The sequence below is a fragment of the Talpa occidentalis genome, unplaced genomic scaffold (assembly GCF_014898055.3).
Source record: "Talpa occidentalis isolate TD23 unplaced genomic scaffold, MPIMG_talOcc4v2.1 talOcc4.10, whole genome shotgun sequence".
In the NCBI taxonomy this organism is placed as follows: domain Eukaryota; kingdom Metazoa; phylum Chordata; class Mammalia; order Eulipotyphla; family Talpidae; genus Talpa; species Talpa occidentalis.
Genome location: NW_023600993.1, coordinates 32,384,388 through 32,406,544, shown reverse-complemented (window position 1 = coordinate 32,406,544; position 22,157 = coordinate 32,384,388). Strand labels below are relative to the sequence as shown.

The 22,157-nt window shown below is 49.1% G+C and overlaps 2 protein-coding genes across 6 annotated transcripts in view; one reads left to right on the top strand and one right to left on the bottom strand.

The window, feature by feature from the left end:
* The window catches only part of FYCO1 (FYVE and coiled-coil domain autophagy adaptor 1), a 51,710-nt gene extending 30,470 nt beyond the window's left edge, over positions 1-21,240 (top strand). For 3 of the 5 annotated variants that reach the window (XM_037527751.2, XM_037527742.2, XM_054693645.1), the window contains 4 exons: positions 11,303-11,398; positions 13,331-13,541; positions 16,111-16,220; positions 17,399-21,240. In XM_037527751.2, the coding sequence (XP_037383648.1) occupies positions 11,303-11,398; positions 13,331-13,541; positions 16,111-16,220; positions 17,399-17,474 (493 nt within the window). In that variant the 3' untranslated portion in view covers positions 17,475-21,240. Of the gene's footprint in view, positions 1-2,754; positions 6,795-11,302; positions 11,399-13,330; positions 13,542-16,110; positions 16,221-17,398 lie in introns of those variants that run through there. The other 2 variants (XM_037527769.2, XM_037527759.2) reach the window with 2 other exon arrangements.
* Positions 2,479-7,354, bottom strand: CXCR6 (C-X-C motif chemokine receptor 6). The gene is made up of 2 exons (XM_037527782.2): positions 7,316-7,354; positions 2,479-4,358 (listed from the first exon to the last, which is right to left on the bottom strand). Exon 2 carries the CDS (start codon positions 4,349-4,351, stop codon positions 3,323-3,325), a length of 1,029 nt encoding a protein of 342 aa, XP_037383679.1. The 5' UTR covers positions 4,352-4,358; positions 7,316-7,354; the 3' UTR covers positions 2,479-3,322.
* Positions 21,241-22,157: the final 917 nt, after the last annotated feature.

Below are 22,157 nucleotides of genomic sequence, written 5' to 3'. Positions count from 1 at the left end.
GCTTAGGTTAACCCAGCATTTCCACTGAATACAGAGCTGCGTGGTACACACAGCCCATCCCTGCATGAAAGCTTTTCTAGCCAACATTTGGGGGCAGAGAAAGAGGCTGCTCATAGATGCCTCGCTGTAGCTCTGCCAGGTAAGCTTTGGTGGGTTTTAATCTCTCTGAACTAATTTTCCCATCTGAAAAGTAAGGTTGAGAGTGCTAGGCATTCTACAAAACAGTATTGGTAGTTACCATGGGCCGTGAAGGACTGGGCACATGAAAAGGGATGCTTCCTTGAGAACCCCTTGGAGGAGCAGGCTGGAGTGAGCACCCTGAAATTCCTGAGCCCTGTGTTATTTTCTCTGCCCCCCACTCCCTGCCACAAGGAGCAGCAGCAGGTTTTCCTCTCCTGCTGCACCATTTCCTCACTCCAGAATGATAACTGGGCTTCTGGCTTCTAGCCCTGGAAGCAGGGTCTCCCTGAATTCATATCTCAGCTTATGTGGCCATTTGTAGCGTCTATGAGGCCAGAACCCACCTGCTCAACTCCCCGTCCCCCAGCAAGTGTTGGGGATCTGTTGGGGAGGGAGCATGTTTCTCTACTCTCGAATTCTGAGGCCACACCCAGCATAGCCTGGAGTCAGCCAGGTCCACACCCAGCCTGGCCACCCTCTCTCTAGTCCTGCCTCTGCTCCCCAGGCCTTTCACATCATGTCCTCCTGTGAACAGAGGGGAGAATCAGAGAAGAGCAGTTCTAAGGTTGGGAACTTACACTTAATGGGGCTGTTGAGTGCATGGGATCCCTCTGTAACTACATGTGTGCACCAGTGTCTATTCCCAAAAATAGTTTATCTCCAGGGAAGGGGTTGGGAAAATGATAATCTTACCCCTTCCCCCTCCCCCAGGTGTAGCAGGTAAGGGCCCAGAGCGTGACTGTGGAGGCAGAGGGGATGAAGGAAGACAGCCGAGCCAGGGGGCAGGGCTTCCTAAGCTGTGGAAGGGCCAGTGTAAAACCCTTTGAGTAAGCCTGGAGGGAGAGGACACGCAGCAGGCCCGGGATGGGGCCCAACTTCACATGCTTCTGGTCTTGTTTGCCCTTCTCAGCCAGATGGGCACCTGGTCAGGGAGAACTCAGAGGTCTCTGCAGCTGCCCCCCTGTTGGTGTGTCCTGGTAGTGCCCAGGCTGGCCCTCAGAGTGCACTGGCTGTGCCTCACCAATGTGCTAGCATGGGGGGCTGTCACTGGCCATTGGGGTGGATAGTGGAGTGTGCTCAGGGGTGCACACAGGTGGAACTGTCACTGAACCAATGTCTCAGGGAACCCAGAACCCAGCTTTTCCCATCACCCCACACTGTTTCCCTCCATGAGAACATGTGGAGATGCTGCAGAGTCCTGGCTTCCTGGCTTTTCACTTCTTTCCAGTTTGAGCCTCTACCTCTTGGCCTGAGGTACTGTCAGGGAAGCCAGGGAAGGCCCGCTGTCAGAAATGCTCAGCATCAGGAGGAATGGACAAGGGGAGGTGACAGAAACTCCTTAAAGCCAGTTGGAGAAAGGTGAACGTCAGCCATGTCACCATGAAAAGGGCACTTTTTGTTGTTGAAGGATACCCGCAGGGGTCCAGGCAGCCCAGGCACAGTGAAGCATCCATTTAGGCACATCTATGAGAGAGTAGGCAGGACCATGTGGGCCTTGCCAGGCCTGGCCCATGCTCCACTAGGTCAGGGTGCGTGTGCCATGCCATACACATTTGGAGGGCACTGAGCAAACCCTCCCAAGCTCGCCAGTTCACAGTCAGCGGCAGGTGGTTTCCACTTTGTGGTGCTGTCCTGTAAGAAATAGTAATACCTGCTGCCATTTTGGAACCCTCTACCCATAAACTCAAACTGTCCTCACTGTTTTACATGTACTATCTTCAGTCCTCAGCCAGTTCTGGCAGGTGCATACTATTATGGTCCATATTTCACCAAAACAAAAGCACGTAAGAGATCACCACCTAGTCCTCCTAACTAGCGAGGGGCAGAGTGGATGCATGCTGGGCTGTCTGGACCACAAAGCCACATGCTCCACCAGTTCTGGCCCACCTCCGTGTGTGCTCTCTTTGCCTGTAGCTAACTGGTTCTCCATTTTCGTGATTGATTTTGAGGCATAAGCCAAAAAAGCAACTATAAACCTGTTGGGCAGAGTGCTGGGATTTAATAAATACACACAAGCCTCTGACATTTAAAACTCAACCTCCTCCTGTGACCACATTATAGAGGTTAAACAAATGTACCTCACATTTTGGGCAGGAGGTTGGATGCCGCAGTGAATCACTGTCATCACTGGTATATTCCATTTCCTTGACAGAACTGTGTCCTCAAAGTATGTATTTTAATGTTTTCCTGTGCTCTGAGCCCACAAGTAATCATTTTTGGTATATTCTAGGCAGGCTGCATTAAAATAGAATGTGCCTAAGGATAAAAGATTAAAGGATAAAGTAGACTTTTCAAAAGTTTTATTTCTTAGTCATGAAAATCAGATGCTCTTTGATGTGTGTATGTTTTATACACTTACATGTGACTTATGTGTGTGTCAGGCATTGGATAATTCAAATTTTACATGAGTAAATCCACCAAAGAACCCATTTCAGAAGTACTGCTTAGAATGGTCAGAGTCTTAAACTCTGCTTTGCACATGTACATTTTTTAGCAGTCTCTGGACCACTGGAATTCTCAGCCAACTCTGATTGGTTCTGGCTCATTCATATATCCTGGTGCTATTCCTTCTAGGTTTAATCAAAGAGAATATAAACATGAACCTGTATCAGCCAAGCCCCAAGGTAAGGCAGAACCTCTTCTCACCTCTGCCAGGTGCCTAGTGATTGAAGTCTGAACGTTGTGCCAGCACTGGTTTTCATGGCTGCTCTCATCTCTCTTGCTTTCCATTAGCCACAAGAAGCTCTTGAACCTGGGAGCCCAGAGTGTCCCTGCCATCAGCAGCACTGTTGGCTGTGTCCCCTCCTCAGATTGCAGCCCTGGCCCCAGTAAAGGAGAACCTGATGTCCTAGGAGTCCCACATCATTCCCTGATTCTTGGGGAAAGAGGAAGCAAAGCCTTTGACAGTTTCTAGCTGCCCTATTGAGCTTTAGGCCCAGGTGTTGAGGAAGAAAACAAAATAAGGTGTCAAACCTGAGCAAACAGAGTATATATGTCTAAGAAGTTCATTCTGCACCAACTGCAACATTTGATTCCTTCTCCAATGGCAATGTACAAGCTATAGACAAAGCCTCCCTCATGGCATGCAGAGGACTCAGCCATACTCCTGTAAATTGCTGAGCAGCTTTCCAGACCCTGAGGACTACAATTGGAACATGCTAGTCACTTCTGCATTGTGGGAGGCAGAACAAGTCTTAGAAGTGTCCTCAGAAGACTTCCATTGACTTGAGGGCCCCAAGTAAGGGCAGCCAATATCTTTCACAAGTTTCCAGAAGTTCTTCCGAAACTTCACGCCAACAAAAGCATACAGCACAGGGTTAAGGCAGGCCCGCAGGTAGGCAATGGCCTCCGTCACTGTGATGGCATAGTCAAAGCTGATCATGGTTTCATACTCCCAGCTCGTGCTGCCGATGAGCTTTGCAAGATTGTAGGGAGTCTGGGTGAGCAAGAACACAGATACCACCAGGAAGATGATCTTTAGAGACTTGTGCTTCTGGAAGCCTCGGACATGAAGCAGGGTCTTGATTATGACTGAGTAGCAGACTATCATGGCAAGCAATGGCAGGAAGAACCCCAGTGTCATCTGAGTGGCAAGAATCACAGTAAAAATTTCCTCGTCATTATTCCTACAGATAGACCTGTCTAAGTGCAGGACATTGCCATAGATGACCTGTGGCAAGGAAGCCAGCAGGGAGACCACCCAGACAGTCAAGCAGATGGCCTTACCCCAGGTCATCCGCTTGGCCTGCTCATTATAAGCCTTAGTGGCCCGAACCACTGCAATAAAGCGGTCCACAGTGATGCAGGTGAGCATGAGCATGGATGTATAAAAGTTCAAGGTATAGATACCCAGCAGGGTTTTGCACATGATGTTGCCAAAGACCCACTCATGGATGCTTGCATAGGCCCAGAAGGGCAGAGTGCAGACAAACAGCAGGTCAGCCAGTGGCAAGTTCATTAGGAACATGTCCGTTAGACTCTTCCGCTTTTGGTAGAAGATGTGTATAACCAGCACCAGGAAGTTCCCCGCCAGGCCACAGATGAACACCACCACATACATGCAAGGCACAAAGAACTTGCGGAACTGCTGGAAGTGTATGTCCTCCTGGATGCTGTCATTGGAATCGCTGTAGAAATTTTCCTCCACAATGTCTGTGTGGATCTCAGCCATGGTGTCTCTGCCGATGAACACATAGAATCAAAACATAGGAATTATATTTGAGGTTGAGGGTGACACCAGCTGTCTTCTCATTGTCCTGTCACCCTATTTGGGGGGCAAATAGTCTCCTAAACCGACCTGTTATTCTGCTCAGTGATGGCATGGTCTACTGGAGATAGCCAGTTTTGACAGAAAGTGGCTCAGGTCTGTTAAAGGGCTCATTATTAGCTCTAAAATTCTCAGGATCTCACCCACCTGGGAGAGAACACTTAATTGGACCCACATACATCTGTAAAATCTGATGTTAAATAGTCTTGAAAGCAAAGGTCACTGTGTGAAGTGGGCCAGTGCACTTTTGGAAAAACAGTGCTGTTCTTTGATGGGAAGGGCCTGTCCTCACCTCCCCTCGCCCCAGCAGTTGCCCCCCCCCCCAATCCAGCCCCACTTTCTGTTCAGTCAAACCCCTTCCAGGGGTGTCACCATCAAAGAGACTCCTGGAGACCAGGAGGTGTTTGGGGATGTCCAGCCCTTTTCTGCCTGGATGGGCATCTGTCCTGTTGTTTCTTGCCTCTATTTGCATAGATTTAAGATGAGTTATAGGGAAATAAAGTGTAGAAAAGCCTGGGGCTGCCCAGCACTTTGGCTAAGTTAGTTTCATGCCCAGGAACTGGGCAGTTCTCATACTCAAACTTGCTTTTACCATCTCTCACAATTTATGACCTTCCACCATCAGAACCTTCTTCCTGACGTTTTAATTCTCAGGAATCTCTAAGAGGTAGATTTCCCCAGAAAGGAACATGACTTTAGCTTCTATGATTAGCAAGTTAGGGCTGAGGGGTCGCCTTAAACAAATGGAAGACTTGGGTGGGCTCCTGCAGTGAACCTGGTAAGGCTTGTAGCAAAGATCAAAAAGCTGCCCTTTTAGCCTGGGGCTCCCCATCTTTCAAGGCTGCCGTTTCCCTCCAGTCTTTATCTCTGCCTGCAACCCTGATGAGGACCAGAGACAGGTGATGGCATTTGTGGCATGGGAGCAAGGGCAGCTATGGCAACATTGGCCTTGGTGTGCCAGGCCATCTTTGCCATAGATCTACGGATCCTCACTGTGCCATGGCTCATTGCCAGCTACCTGGTGGCACCCAGAAAATGTTTTTAGAACAGGTATTTGGTTTAGCAAAGTCAAAATATTAACTAGTCAGACCAGGGCATAGAAAAGAAGAGATCCTCTTGGAGACTTTTCCTGCTGACTGGAAACAGTGTCAGCCCTGGTGCTGTCTCCTCTCTTTCCTGAGGGCTAAGTACCCTTTCTCTCCAGGGAAGGACCTTGCCTTTGGAGTAAGACTACTCAGTGAAAAGTGCCTGCTACTAGATGACACAATGTTAGATTTCTAGGGTAATGGGCCAGCCACTCACCATCACACCGCCCAGTTAGGGTTAGGCCCCCCCAGTTAAGTAGGTCAGGTGATGGTCTGTGTGTTACTGCTTCGCACAGGGACAAAAGCATTTTCTTTTATCATTTAGAATATGAAGCTGGCTGCTTTGCTTTCCTGAAAAGTAATGCCAAATCTCCATTATTGTTGACTTATCCTTGACTTTAAAAAAAAAATCCTCCTGTTAGAGCTATTGCTGTTAGAGCTGTTTACATATTACATGTCTCCTTGAAAGACCTATACAAACTCATTTGTAGTAATGATACACTTCAGGATAATGGCAGCTCGTTGGGACTGCACAATGGTGTAAAAAGAATATTAAAAATGACTTTCCATCTAGAAATGTTAAAACCATTCATTTCTTTATCTTCTATAACCAAAATTCTAGGTTGATTTCTGGAAATTAAAAAAAGTAATATATACAACTTTGGAAATAGTGTAAATATCTGACAATAAGTAATGAATTACAATTCAGACATAAAAGAGAAAGTGACTGAAGTATTTAGGAAGTGCCTGTTTTGGAAAATCCAGGACATTTCATTTGCTCAAGTTTGAGTACAAAGTAAATACCAGTTCCCCCCAACCCCGTCTAAAAGTGGAACGTTCCTATTTGGTATGATTTGGCAGGTTATTTGGGGGGATATGGAAATGCTATTACTGTGAATTTATATGGAAATTTTTTAGCATTCCCAGATGCAAAAACAATAACCCACTAACTCATACCAATTTGGTACATTCTACTTTTGGGAGAAAAACTGTATGCAACAGTACTATAGGCTGTTATTATTATAATAAATAGAGGGGCAAAATGATGCAAAACTGATGATGTAAAAGTCATGATTGTTACCCTCCTTTGGTCTTGATTCTCAATCATCTTTGATCATAATCCCCTTTGAGAATCTAATAAAAGCCATATCACTTTCCCTCAGTGATAATGTGCACACACACCTGCAATTCTGGTGCATCATGACCCCTTCAGATTCCTCTGCCACATATCCTATGGGCCCTAATTTAAGAATCCATGATAAACTGTGTTTTTTACTATATTATTTGATATTGAAAAACAACCAATTTTCATCAGCAGTTCGCCTCTCACTGCTGAAATTAGGGGTAACTTATTTCCTTTCCTCAATATTTCCATATTTCAAGGTTTCTACAGAGGTTTATGGGCTTATATTGAGAAGAGTAAACAATAAACTACATTCACTGCCTCTTGTAAAATATAAAAGAAACAGAAGAAAAATAGGAAGAGAGATCGCGCAGCGAACAGATACAGCCAGGGACAAGACTCTTCTCTCCCAGGAGAGTGTGTTCATGCTGTTGCTACCAGTTCCAATAACTTACACCCTCATACCGTGTGCCCAGGGCTGCAGTAATAACTTACTCTTTCTCTTGGCAGCCAATGCAGAGATGGAATTCAAACCAAGAGTAGTTGAGCTCTAAAGCCTGTACATTTGGCAACACAGTGTGCGGCAGGTAGCCGTTGGAACCCCTTTTACCTGGTAATATCCCCCAGCCTCTCAACTCTCAAGGGCAGGAAATGACTCACCAGCAGAGATAGTGCTCTGTCGTCTGTTGCAGATATGAGCTTGCCCACAGCAGAAAGAGCTGCCTATATTTCCACTGAGTATTTGTAAGAGCTCTCGATTGGTTATTAACAAAGACCCAGCCCTACCCCCCGCCCCCGTCTTGCAGATTAGAATCAATGTGATCAGCGTGCACCTGTGTAGTTTAGGGATCAAAGATATGAAAGAGTGACTCTGATACTCCACATCCCCTGCATCCCGACTGGGGCCTTAATTCATGGAGATCTGAGGGAGGGGGCAGAAAGTAGATTTGACTCTGAGGCATTTGTATCTTAAAATTATTTCACTCACTGAGCATGGGATGTCTTTGGAACATATTAGCTCTGGACCGATGCAGAGTCCATGCTGTGGCTGAGCTCTGTGTATGCATGTAGCTCCAACATATGGGGCGGCCTCGCCTCCAGTCCTCACAGCAGTCTTGCAAAGCAGGTATTACCCCCATGTCATTGATGTAAAACCCGAGGGCCATAACCACATAGCAGCTCCACGTGCAGGCAGTTAATAACTGGCATTTTCTGCATTTAAACCCAGGTCTCTGATATTGTCAGGCCAGTGGACCAGATAGTGTCCAGATGATGGGTCTGCCAGAAGACCCAATGCATCCCCACCACCTAAATCCACACCACTGGAGCACCTTGGGAGGCTGTGCTTATCAGCTGGAATCATCTGGTTTTCTGAGACTGCCCTTTCTGTTTCTGAAACTGTGCAGATATTGAACACCTTAATCACAGAACACTTCTGGTCGTTGGTCTCCAAAAAAAAATTGATAGTCTAGGAAATGATGCCTGGAAGGCAAGAATTGGAGGAATGTCTGCCTTGTCACATGACCCCAATACCTCCTCTGTGGAAAAGGTACTAAGTAGAATTGAGGGCTCCTTTTCTGCTCTCTGTCACCAGTCACCTTGATTCTGTACTCCCAAGCATGCTTCCCCCAGGACTGGTGATCTGTGCCCCACTTGCTAAGCAAGCCTTCCTAAGGGCAGGGTGTCGAGCACTGGACTCAGGGACTGAGTCCCAAGACCTAGAGAGTAATACTCAGCTTTGCTAGAAGCGTGGCCCCATGCCTCCTATCTACAGTCGAGTAATTCCTGTCACTTCCAGATGATAAGCATAAAACTAGAGAGATGAGCTTACTTGCCCAAGAGCGTCCATGTTACCAGGAGTTACCCAGGATCTGTCTAACTGCAAAGTCTGTGCTCCCTGTATTAATCTTTCTTAGTATGAGAGCTATCCCAGGGATCTGAAGACCTCTAGTGGGTTTTCAAGTCTCTTTTTTTTTTTTTTTTAATGAAATAGTTCAAACTGTCCTTTCTATTGATCTGTTACAAGTGAGTAAAGTGTTCGCTGAGGGCAGGAAGCATGAGGCTGTGTAGAATATGTACCTCTAGAAGAATGGATGGCTCGATAGTTGAATGGATGGGTGGATGCAGGGACTGATGGGCGAATGAACAGATGAACTGGCATATACTGAAGGGGAGATAAGCCAAAGCATCCATCCTTCTGAAAGCGATTTCTCAGGGCCAGATGGCCTGTAGAGTTACCTTGTCTGATATTTTGGAATTTTTAAACTTTGAGAGATGAGTTTTCCCCAGGGAGAAGTCAGCTATCATCGGAATTGGGTCCCAGGTCAGTGTCTGTGACTGTGTACATGCATGTGCTTGCTGGGGGCGGGGGCGGCGATAATGTTTATTTGTGACAGCATGACTGTGTTTGTCTTAATTGTGCTCCAATCGAAAGTTCTCCAATGGAAACTTGCAACTAAGTTGTAGGCACTGAGCCACTCATGATGTGGGGGCCAGAATTTTATTTCAACTGCTCTACAGAGTGCCTTTTTTTTTTTTTTTGGAAAATTTGTTTTTATACAAGAACTGGGGTACAGGCCAGATGCGTGGGAGGGTGAGAGGATTCACCAGAGACAGAGCGGGGAACAGAACAGGCAGACTGAAGAAATACACTGCTGGGGGGAGCAGTGGGAGAGACAGGAGAGGTCTGCTTCGCCATACAGGATTCTCGCCAGCCAGCCGGGATCAGACTGGCGCTGCACAGGCTGCGGACAGCTTCTCAGTGTGGCACTCGATCACCTGTGCCACCAAGGGGGCCCCAGAGTGCCTTTTCTTGGGGCCAATTTGTAGTGTTCATTGTTCAAGGGTGTTACTTTTCTTTGAAACAAAACTCTACACTTGGCAAATACCCAGTCATGTCTTGGATTTCTTCAGGAATACTTAAACATTTTCTAAAGAGAGTTGGGGGGAGAAAGGAAGTAGGCTCTGGAGTCAGACTGTTCACCTGCACAGGCCTCCTGAACTGACCTTTCGAGCCTGGGCCCTAGAAAGGATGTCCATTCCAGGACCCAGTGATGAGAGAGTGCTGCTACTCAGAGCAGAGTCTAACTGCCAGGCATGGGCAGGGAATGGTGGAAGATAAGATAAAAATATTTCAGAAAATGGCCTAAGCAGCTGGCTGCAAGTGAGGGGGCGCGGCTTGCTCTGCAGGGCCCCGGATGCTGGTTGTGAGTTTGTGCATATAGGTTTGCGTGTTGGTGTCAGACCTTAGATACTAGGTAATCAGAAATCAAGATAACAGAATTGCTTTTCTTCATTTGCTTTTTTGGCAAAAGAGAGCCAGTGACTCAAAGAAAAACTACTAGGAATTTAATAGTCAGAACCACAGTGGATAAGGTCCACAGCAGACTCAGGCCAGCCTTCCAAACCCCCCGCTGAGCACAGCCTTCTGCGCTGTGACCACATCCTGTACCTGCGCTATCCCGCACCATCACCACTGGCCTGTGACTGGTACAACCAAGGAGCCAAACTCTTAGTGTTTTTTTAAATTTGTTGAAATTAAATGTAAGTGTCTTATCTGAGACTAGGGGCTGCTGTCTTTAGTCATAACTAAAGACTTCCCAGTTCCCAGGAGACTGACCATGGCTAGAAGCTGACCTGAGAGATGGTAGGAAGTTGTGGGTCAGTGAAGTTGTGGGTCACTTTGCTCACTGTGTCGGGCTTAGCAAGGCCAAGGCATAGATGGTGTGCTCTGGAGAAAACATCAGCCAGTGACTCAGGCCACAGGCGCTTTCTAGCACCCACTCCTTCCTCAGCCCGTCTCAGCAATCAGTCTGCTCAGGTTGGCTGCAGGGTTGAGGTTGTACAATAGTAAATGAAAAGGGAGCTAAGGCATTTTGATTTGTGAGAACAGGGTAATCGAGATTTCAGCAGCCCGAGGGACCCCCTCGTCCAGACAGGTGTGGTCACCTGGACAGCACTGCCAGATGCTTCCTCAGGATCCAACTTGTTCCTGGTCAACACTTTATTCTTTCTTGGGTATAAGTGGAGCCTTGGTCACGTCTTCTGTTGGGAGCATTTGGGCCATTACACCACCTTCCCCTGAGGCACAAAGGCATTGCTTGAGCATAGGCGATGTGCACAGCAGGTGCCAGGGATGGTGAGGCCGCCACCCCAGAGGGGCAGGCCAGTGGACAGATGCGCATGCTCAGCAGGAACAGTGATGGGCCATCATCGCACAAGGCACTGCTCAGCACAAGGCCCCCCCAGCCAGAGCAAGGTGGGAGGAAGGTCACTCGGGGTAGTGAGTTTATCTCATCTTTTCTGAGAAAAATATCAATAGCAAGGAAGGGAAAGGGCTCTGGTAGAGGGTGCCCTCTAGTGGCCTCTTTGTTTCCTGACTTCGCAGACATTTTTAATCCTGTGACATCCTCTAGCAGAGCTGCCTGGACCTTTCCTCCCTGGACCTTTCTGGATGTCTCTGTGTAGACATAAAGTCAAAACAAGAACCTCATAAATACTTAGCCTCACACCATGCAAGGTGTAGCATCTGGTGTGGCCTCTGGGATTGAAGGACTTCCCATGCATTCTGAGGTTGACTATGTGGAGCCAAGACTGTGGGTATCGGGGTGCTGGGAGCTGAATATCTTCTTCTTTATGGCATTTCAGAGACACCACATCAAACTCACTGACCCCTGAGGACACAGAGGACGTGCCTGGGGGACAGGATGCTGAAATCTGCTTGCTGAAGTCCGGGGAACTGATGTAAGTGACAGGTCGCTGAGCCAGGTGGTCAGTGTAACATTTGGGGAAGAGCAGCAGCCCAGGGGAGCCCTGGCCCTCAGTGCCAGAGGCGGAGAGCACCCCGAGTGCTGCCTTGGCCTGATGGTGGCTGTCAGCTTGTGTTTGTTTTGTTTTTTGTTATGATTTATACAGTCAAAACCCCCTTTATAGTAAGACATTCCTGTGAGAAGATGCACCTCTTTTCCAGAACGGACCCCTCTCCTACCTACTCTCATAGTCTTCAATATGATAACTATTGGAAGGGTCTTTTGTACCATAATTAGAAATAAAGCTTAAATTAACAAATAAAAAAAATGTTACATGGAATTAAATCTTCACAAAGGTAAACGACTTACATCAGAGTTGTTCTTTAGAACTTTTGGTGTTTTTTTAAGTGTTGATTACTCTTTCATTAGCATAGTTTTTGGAGGAGTATTTCCACCTAGCTCCTCGGATTTGGAGACAAATAGAATTTCAGCTCCAACACTTGCTGGCTGTGTAGTTTGAGACAAGTTACCTAACCTAACCAAGTTTCTGCTCCTGTGTTAAAAAGGACAATAATGTGTTTTTTTTTTTTTTTCAGGCAAATTTAGTGTAGCAGAAAGGTAGTGGCCTTGGGTCAGAGCTGTGTGGGTGTTGATCAGATTTCTTAGTCTTTTTGAAACCTCACCTTCCTCATGAGTGACCAGGTGCATCCTGCTTCCGCATGTGGCTGCTGTGATGCTACCTGAGGCCGGCAGACGGAAGCCTGGCGCACAGTGACACCACCTTCCAGTTTCACAGTCGAGATGATGAGACTTGCCCAAGACCACTCCGTTCTTTTTCTCTGTTGTTATGCCCAGGGGCATAACAGGGAAGCACACATTGTCTAATGTGTGCTGTGTCCTATGTCCCAGCACATAGGACATTGGACAGTCACTGGACAGATGTGGTCGGTCTCTCATTCACTGACACTGAATGTGCCTCCATAGCTGCATGGTGCATGACGGAATGCCACCCAGTCAAGATACACAGCCTCAGACTTCCCCGTCAGTGTCAAGTTCATCCTCCACTGTAGCGCTCACTCAGTCAGGAGGCCAGATGGTTGTTCTTGTTTGTGGCTGAAGAAACAGGCTTAAGAGAAGTTAAGTGCTATAGCAAATAAGAAGCAGGGCAGGGTACCAGCACCCAGGTCCTCTTGCTCTATGCGTCACATTCTGCACATCACATCACACTCAGGGTCGTGCAAGGGACCCTGAAATCAGAGAAACTTGTCACTAAACGCACTGGACTTTTGAAAGAGGCTCTTATTCACGTAGGAAGTTAGAATCAGGGACACACCCCAAGAAGCTTATCTCCGCAAGGGCACCCCACCACCCCTGCACTATAAAGAGTCTGAGACGCGTCTATTTAAGATCAGGGTGCCTGCTTGGAATCCTGCAGCAGCCCCAGATTTGCACTGAGAAGAGGACAAGTTTTCCAATAAGTGTGCTTTTGCTGTTGCTGATAGTTAAGAGAGGGGCGGGAAACTGGAAAGAGAAAGGGGATAAAGAAAGACAGCTGAGCTTCAGGACAGCTTCAGGGGAACTAGTGAAAGCCGAGTGCTCAGCACTGACTTCCTGTCCCCCAGGGGCACGGAGCAGCTCAGGCAGCCTCAGCTCTGACTAGCTCACAGGTGCCGCACCAGCTCCACTTAGGCCAGGATTGTATTCGGTATAGTTTCACTCCCTGTTCCCAGGGCCTAGAACTCCTCCTGGCATGTGGTAAATGCTCAGCTCATCTGTGGGGATGAGCTGTGCTGCCTGTCTTCTCCCATAATTCAGCAAGTTGGTCAAGGTTACGAATTCCTTTCTTCCCAAGAGCTTCAAGGTCTCTAGCCACCTCTGAGCCACACTTGGTCTATTTGAGCAAGTCCCTCTCTGATTTGTATTTTAGGATAAAATTACCCCTCACAGTAGAAGAGATTGTCAACTTCGGGGAGGGCAACAGGGAGCTGTTTGTGAGGTCCAGTACCTACAGCATCATCCCCATCACTGTGGTGGAGGCAGGCCTCACCATCAGCTGGGTCTTCTCCTCCGACCCAAAGAGCATCTCCTTCAGTGTGGTCTTCCAGGAGGCAGAGGACACCCCGCTGGATCAGTGTAAGGTAAGCCCGGCTCCACACCGCGAGCTCCTTGTTCACACATCCGGGTATTTGGATGGACTTTTCCTAGAGCAGAGCCATGACCATCCTACCTCCTCCTGGGCAAGCCTGATCTAGACAGTCTGGGCTCCCAGCATGAGAGGAACACAGAGAAACCATGTGGGAATACCCTCTGGGCTACATCACACAGCAGGCAAAGCTCCTGGGTTTGTCTAGCTTCGGGATGGAAAGACCCAGAGGCTGAGAGTCTCAAATATCTAGAATTGTCTGCTGCTGGGATAGATTGGGAGGTGATACTCAGAAGAATACAAATACATGACTCAATGCAAGGATCATTTTTCAGCAGAGCTGTGCAGGGCAAGAATGGGTCCTTACAGGAGGTGGTGGCCCCTCTGCTTCTCACAATTGAGGGTTTTCAGTATCTCACCACAAACATTATCAGTAGAAACAGCCAGAATGATGACTAAGACCATCATTCTCAACCTTGCTACATGTTATAAGTACCTGGGAGGCTCCTGAGGCTACTCCGCAGGCCGGTAAATCAGAATTTCCACGAGTGGCACCCAGCCACCCCTAGGTGATTCCAGGAAAGACAAGGTTGAGAACCGCTGGTCTAGACGCAGGGAGTAGAACCCAGAGCACAGGAGGACAGGACTCCATGTGGGGCTGACTGGTATGGAAGGCCCTATGCCTGGGGTCTGAATTCCATGCCTGAATCTCTGCAAGGAGAGGGGAGGGGAATATTGGAGGGAGAACTGGTTTGGGTAAAAATTGGAGTTGCCTTTGAATCATTGCGAATGAAAGGAATGGTAAAGACAGACATGCTGGACCTGCTCTTATAGTGAATCCTGGGCTGTTAATATAGTTGCAGAGTTTCCATTCTCCGAGCGTGAGAAGAGTCAAGATCAAATAAAGAATACCAGTTTGTGTGACTTCTGTGAGGTCTTTGCATTCGTGTCCACTAATCTGTCACTAATTATATGGTCCCCTGGGTGCCTGTGAAGGGCTCGCCTTGAGGAAGGAAAAGGCATGGAACTTGGGGGCCTGGTGGGTGGGGCACACAGCAGTTGCCCCTCCTGTTCTAGGGTCCTCTTAGGGGAACATGTGTCCATTTGGGTCTATTCTTCTGCCCTGTCTGCCCTGTTGGTGTCTCCTTGTAGAGATTGCTTTGTCATTTCTGTCCTCAAATTCACTTCTAAAATTTCATGCTAACCGGCTTGAGGTAGCCTTATTCATTTTTATTTGAAAACTGCTGTGTGCCTCTTTTCCTTTCAGTGAATTATTGCCGGGCCACATGCCTAGTTTGGAGCCTTTCCATCCAGCAGATCCTGGAGCTTTTGGTCTGAGAATGTGTTTAGGCTGAGGCTGCCAACTGGGCACAGGGAGGGTGTTGTCTCTCTGTGAGGCAGGTCTTAGTCCCATTTGCATATGAGGAAACTGAGCCCAAGGAAACTTGCTTGGCCGTAGTTATGTGCACAGCAGCTTAACCAGGATGCCTGTCAGCTGTTCACTAACAAATAGCTGCCCTGCCAGGAACTTGCCTGCCACCTCCGCCTTGCCATTCACCCTTATATTCCCAAGGTACACCAAGCACCTCACACTATATCCTCCCAGATTAGATGCTGGTGAATGTTCGTGGAGGGAAGGAGGTAACTAAATCAAGTGACCAGGCCTTTGCCATTCCACCTGCTCACTTGTGGCTGAGCCGTGGGTCACTTCCCTAGCTCCTTACCAAATCTTCATGACCCTTGAGATGTGTGTGGTTCCTCCCAGGAATCAGAAACTCCATGGTCTGGAGAAGCCTTCCTTAGCTGCAGTTCCAGGTCGCCTTCTGGGGGCTAGGAGTATCCTTGTCTTTCCCATAGTGGACATCAGGGGGCAGAGTGATCCCATCTACAGGGAGAATGAGGCAGGTTCCTTCTGCTTTCACAGGTCCTCTGTCACCAGCCAGCTGTGGGAGGCAGCTGTTATTTCTGCTTCACATCCCCCAAATAGACATCAGCTTAGAGAACCTGTTGCCAGTACATGTCCTCAACATCTGTCCCAGGGACTCCCTGCGTGAGCTCTTACCAGCCTGGGGCTTATAGGCAACAGCAGGATGAGGTGCCGATGGTGGCCCTGAGGTTTCCTGATTGTGGAGGTGCAGAGACCAGGAACGGCACTGCACGCGGGCAGCCTGTTCACAACCATTTGTTGAGCTTCTGCTGTATACTGGGCTCCGTGAGACCTCCTGGGGTTGGAGAGAGAGGAGACAACATGGGGTCTGCCTTTGAGGAGCTCACGGTGCAACTGGAAAGAGACCACAGTAAATAGACAACTGTGATTCCAGGTGGTGGTGTCTTGGTGGGGTGTGCAGGCACTGTGGGTGCACCTGGGGAGGCAATAATCAAGGAGGCCCCATGGACCAAACTCGTAGAAGTAGTCATGTGGGTGAGAACGGGGGTGTGGGTTAGAGAAGCATCCAGCAGAGGGAGCAGCACGGCGGAAGACCAGCCCCTCCAATAGCTCCTGTCACTCTCCTCACCCTAGACCTCTCAACCTCTGTGACGCTTTTATCTGCTTTTCCTCCCAGGTCCTCATTCCCACAACCCGATGCAATTCCCACAAGGAGAGCATCCAGGGCCAGCTCAAGGTCCGCACCCCCGGCATCTACATGCTCATCTTCGACAACACCTTTTCCAGGTAGGGCCACCTCATTCATCGGCATCCAGATGAACCCACCTGCCTCAACCTAGGTGGGCGTTAAGAAGAGATTATTTAATTGTCAGTAATTTATTACTAATAATTCTTTGATTTTCGACCCCTATATTATGGTGTTCCAGTGCCTTTTATCAGTTGTACAACACACAGGCCTGTGCTTACAGAACCTTAGCACGTGCCATGTGTGTTCTGACGAGGGCGCGGCAGCGGCGTGTGCCCTCTCTGGAGGCACCGTACCAGGCCCTGCACTGCAGGGCTTGGGGAGCAGGAGAGTGGATTTAGGGACATAAGGCTGGAGAGACAGCGAGGGAAGGAAGCAAGACAGAGAATCAACATGGGAGAAGCATCCACCTTGAGTCAGGGCCCTTCTGTGAGAAGATACGGGAGAGTAGTGAGGGCTGCCTCTTTTACAAGACCTGCCTGATCAGCAGCCAGCCACTTCCTCTCTGAATGGGGCTCTGGGTTAGCGGCCACAGCCCACTTGGCTTTTAGCAGAATAAATCAATAAGAGACTCTAGAGGAAAGCTGTGCCAGCCCCCGCCACTACTTCCAGGCTTGGAGTCCCCGGGGCTTGTGGCCAGCAGTGTCAACCAAAGGAAGGGTTAGAAGGATGTGCCTCCCGCCTTGCCCCTCCCCGCCCTTCCCCTCTACACTCCCAGGCCTCCAATTATCACTGGAGGCGGCCATGGTTCTGTGACATACCCAGGTCATCTCGGCCTACGAGAGTCCAAAACCATGGATGACAAAACAGATTTAGATGCCCAGTCAGAAGAAATCCATTTCACCTCCACAACTTACCTCCTCTCACCACCTTCTCCATCTACCCCATCCCCTGTTCAGCCCAGACCACCTGGACCCCCAAGGCCCCGGCCCCTTCAGAGCAGCAAGGCAGCAGGAGAGACTCAGCATGGGACTGCACGGGTGTGCTACTCCCTGTTCCTGGCAGAGCCCATGGTGATGTCCCAAGACTCCCTGACCCCTTGCAGAAATGGGGGTGGGGAGCCTGAGGGGTGCAGGACTCCTACCCCCTCTTCCAGCCAGCAGCCAGCACACGCCTAACCAGGTCATTGCAACTGCCACAGAGGCCCCAGCAGTGGCTGCTGCCCCTCAGGCTTCCCGCTCTCAAAGTAACACCCTCCTTTTCATTTCTGTTCCCTCAGGTTTGTCTCCAAGAAAGTATTTTATCGCTTGACAGTTGACCGGCCTATAATCTATGATGGAAGTGATTTCCTGTAGCCTCAAGCACCCAGATTTTAATACTTTCACATTATCCACAGGAAACACTACTCTTCCTCAATTATCATATAAAGCACTAAAGAAAGAAAGAAAGAAAATTAAAAAAGAAGCAGCAGCAATAGCTCTGAAGCTGATCGACAGCACCTGTGGGAGCAGCCCTCCAGCTGCCCCCTGAGCTGCGTTGCCCCGAAGCACTGTGAACTCTGCACTAACTACGCACCAGCACTCTTAGCCCCATGGCCTTTAAGGGCTCGAGCAACATTTCTATTGATCAGGAACCCAACTGTCCTAACACCCAAAGGGACACTCTGCCAAAAGTTTACAAACTGAGGAGACTATTGGCCTCTTGGGGCATACTTGGTTACAGGTCTCTTGTAGAGAGTTTTGTAGGCCAGAGAGGATTCCAACTTCTGCCAGTGGAGAGAGATGTTCTCTTCTGCCCGGCTGGGCATCCTGGGTGACTGGGCGCCTCAGCCTGCATGCCCTGGCCAGACCCTCTGAGGCCCTGATGCTCCCATGAGAGGAAGCCAGAGGGCCACTGTGAGTCAGGGCACCAGGACACCCTCCCAAGATCCCCGTCAGCCTCTCTGCCATGCTCCTGGCCTTCCCTGCCCCAGGTGGTTGCAGGCTGCTCCAGAACTCAGCAGTTTTGGAAGGACATCTAAGCTGCACTTCTTGGCCCTTCTGTCTGGGCAATCCTGTCCATAAGTCGAGCCGTTCACACCACCAGGCCTCTCAGCTACTCAGAACGTCACCCTGAAAATCAGAACTGAAAATAACCCAGGAAACAGAGCCCCCCATTGGACTGAGGGCTTGCTGTGGTGGTCTGTGTACAGCAGGCTGAAACCCAAGTGATGGCTGACATCAGTGCCATGGCCAAAAATCAGGCTCGTGCATCAGCATTGGGGTCTCCCTCCTGGGCTGTTGGCCTGTCTTCACTTATATAAATAAGAGCTTCTGTTTCACCTGCTGATAATGTTTACTAATTACCATAATCAGGGTAAGAACCACTTTGAAAAATTAGGACCTAACAAAAGTCTTTGGTGACAAGTGTAAACAGGCATAATTCATGAATCTGGTCTTTGGTCACTTGTTGGTGCCCATGGCCCACCTGCCAGATTCCCCAGTATCCAACTTACCTTCCTCCTGCTGCTCATCCTGTACCTGACACCAGGAGACATCTAGCCTTGGGGCAGATGAAGCCTTCCTTTTCTGGACAAGGTGATGATCTTCCTGTTCTTGTCTCTTCTGTTCTGTCCCTTTTCTTCTCCCACCACAGAGAGCTCACCTGTGATGGACTCTTTGGGCCTTGTTCCCAGAGGCCAGCCACCTGTAGCCGCCAGTGAGCAGGGCATCGGATGGAGCAGCCCACTTTGGTGGCCTGAGGACAAGTGTAGGACGGGGTATCTGAGAACCCAAGTACCAGACCTAGCTGCTCCTTCAGCTAGCCTGTGGCCAAGTTAGATCACCTCAAGACTTTGTCTGACTGTTGTTGACAACTTGAGACCGGGTCAGAGACCCCCAGGTCAAAGCAAGCACAAACCCCATACCCACCATGCCCCAGGGGAGAGGACTCTCTTGGGGCAGGGGCAGGAGGAAATAACCCCTGCAGGGGACTCAGACCTTTTGCCTAAAAAGGAGATTTATGTACCTGTCCGTTTAGCTGGGGCCTAGGGAATGGTGAACAGAACCTTCCAGATAGGTTAGCCAAGAGAAAAGCTGGACCTCTCGTGTTCTTCTTCCTTAGAGTAGCCACCTCTGCCAGAAAGCCATCAGCATCTCTAGCACCTCCTGAAGGTTCTCTACTGAAACAGAAACCATTCAGGTGATCCGAGACTGTAGCAGTGCTTGTCTTCATAAGCCTGTCACACAGCCTGAGGATTCTTCCAGAGCAAAGTGTCTACCCTCCCTTGTGGAAAGGATTATCAGAAGTAGCTGATTGACCACATGAAGGAAACTAACAATTTAAAGAACCCAGAGCAAAGCAGTCTAGAGTCTTGTTTCGAGTGGCTAGCATTCTTAGGATACCATCAGACTCTGGCCAAGCTAGTGGCCTTCTGCTGGTGTCACCACCATCATCTACAGCCAGAACCAACATTTAGTAAGTAGGTGATATGTTTCCTGTGAAAGGCCTGGGACATTCTATCAGACATCACTTGGCTCCTGGGAAGCCAACCCAGAAGCACTTCTCCAGTAGAGCAGGTGTCCCTGGTGGTTTGCACCTGATCACAGACTGCAGTTGTGCACAAAGACCTTTGTCGTATTCAGAGGACCGCTCGGTCCCCAGTGGTCACAGCCTGCCGCTGTGGCTTGTTTACTCTGTGGTGGACGGCCCTTGTCCTCGCTCCTCTGCTGTGTGAGCTCCAGCTTGCTGTGCATGAGGCCGCCAGGGAACACCTGGGCCTGTTTTGCTATAGCCTGTAGACATAGCTTTAGTCTTATTTTAAATAGGTTCCCGTCTTTACTGAGATTTGGGGCTTAGGGAGACTTTAAAAGTTGCAAACAACCATGGAAAACAGCTATTGAAAATGATAGTCTACCAACCAGTAGACTGAATTACACTAGAAATCAACAGGAAGGAAATATCCTTCCCAGATTATGCTTTTTAAAAAAACAGCAGCCCCTTGATGGCCCAACTCTGAATAACAGTCAGTTCCTGTTTGTATTGATACCAGCCGCCTTGATTACCACTGCCCCAGAAATCACTAATCAGCCTCACCCAAGAGCACAGCTCTGCCGGGCACACACACCCTCAACAGGGCTTCTGGGAGAAAGTGTGACCTCGACAAAGTTCTGCTGACTTGAGCCCACCGGACCCCAGGTGGACTGGGACAACAGCAGGCCAAGAAATCACCTAGCAGGAATCTGGTACTGAAAAATCCCACCAAGTTGGAACGTAAAAATGAAAAGCCACATGATACAACTCAAGAAATGAAGGGGGCAGTCTTACTGAAAATTTTCACTTGTCACCTAAGGTGGTGAAGCCATTCTAGACTTAGGAAAGGAACTCACACTTCAGGGTGACATCTCAGAGTCTGTTTTAAATGCTAACATGATGGTTACATATCCACTGGGGCAATTTTATAGGAGTTTCCTTTTCTAAACCCCACTTTGGAAACTGCCCATGTGAGCACACTCCCCTGGCTCAGAGGTGTTGCAAATCAGCAGAGATGACTCCCTGCTGCTACTCAGAACCCAGGGCTGCCTGCACAGAGACTGCCGAGTCAGTCATCCACGTTTACAAAACACCCAAGCAAGGGGCACTTGATTGAGACCCCTGAATCACTTTATTGTGAGTCTTCCAAGCAAAGAGGAAGATTGGATTAATACTTTTCCCCTCTTAAGCACTTTTTTGAAATATTAGGGTATATCTTTAAATTTCAGGGGGCATTGCTGATAAAAAAGCTTCTGTGGGACTTTACCACGTGTTCTCCAGAGATGGCTCAGCCCCTAGGGGCTGCTGAGTGACACCCAAGCCTCCTTTGGCTGGCTGCAAAATCAGAATTGCACTTTAATTGACTAATCCTCAGTTCTTGTGGCCTTAGGGATAGTGGGTCCGAGAGCTCATTTCATTCTTATCTGCCAAAGAATTACCAGAAGCACATCAAATGCCAGCACCCCACCTGCAAAGTGGGGTTGAGAAACTTTTGTTTCCCAAAATATATTCCTTTGTAGTGTCTACTGCGCCATTTGGAAATGTTTTTAACCTTAGGATTTTAAATAAAGCCAACACTACGACATTGACAGTAGCGTTGTCTTTCATTCCGTGGAGACGTAATCCAGTGGTGGAGTTGCCCAGCCCCGGGCCAGAGTGAAGGTTGTGCTGCCCTACTGGGAGGTGGCGCATCCTCTGGTGCCATCACTTTTCAGAAGGACTCAGGCCAGCAGATCTTCCCGGAGGTTACCTGGTGGCCTGGTCTCTGGATACATCCCAAGCTGCTGAGTCCGGTGTCCAGACCTGCCTGCTCCGATGTGTTGGTCCAGTCCACGCCATCACCAGATGAGCTCCGTCAGCTCCGCTGTCTCCTGTCCTGCCATGGTGTTCCCCGAGCACCTTCTGATCTACCAGAAAAGTGGGGTGAGGGAAAGGTCATGGGTGACCGAGAACCGTGATTAGTCAGCATGTGGTATAAAGCTGAGCAAGACTCATGCCAAGGCAGCTAGTAGAGGGAGGGCCCCTGCCCCACCACCACTGCGCACTGCCCTTGCTGGGTCAGCACAGAGCCTGGACACAGGCGACGCGCCCATGCCCAGTCAGACCTGGAGAGCGAGATTGAAATCCACCTCGCAGCCCACATCTGGGATGGCAGACTCCTTTCTCGTCTGCCCTGCTGCCTTCCACTTTCCTTCCTCCTCCAGACTTCCTCCTTCAGGTGTGATTTCCCTTGTAATCGGTTACTCGGAAATAAGTCACACTTCAGTGCAACCGTGCTCGCTTTTGAGGGCAAGGACTGTCATTCATCGACATCGCTCCCCTCCCCTCGCCTCCACAGCGTCGAGCACTATGCCAGAGACGAGATTACTCAACAATCACTGGATCCCTGGGGCCTGATGGGCCCCAGTAACTCCTCTCTGGTCAGCTCTAAGTCCATCAACAAACCCATTAGCCAACTTGGCCAGGGACGGGGCACCTGAAACTCCATGGCAGAGAAAGGCAAAGGGCAAGCCTGCAGGAGGAGGTTA

What these genes read in the sequence shown, in the direction of transcription:
- CXCR6 (XM_037527782.2), bottom strand. Translation starts at nt 4,351, where the DNA reads ATGGCTGAGATCCACACAGACATTGTGGAGGAAAATTTCTACAGCGAT.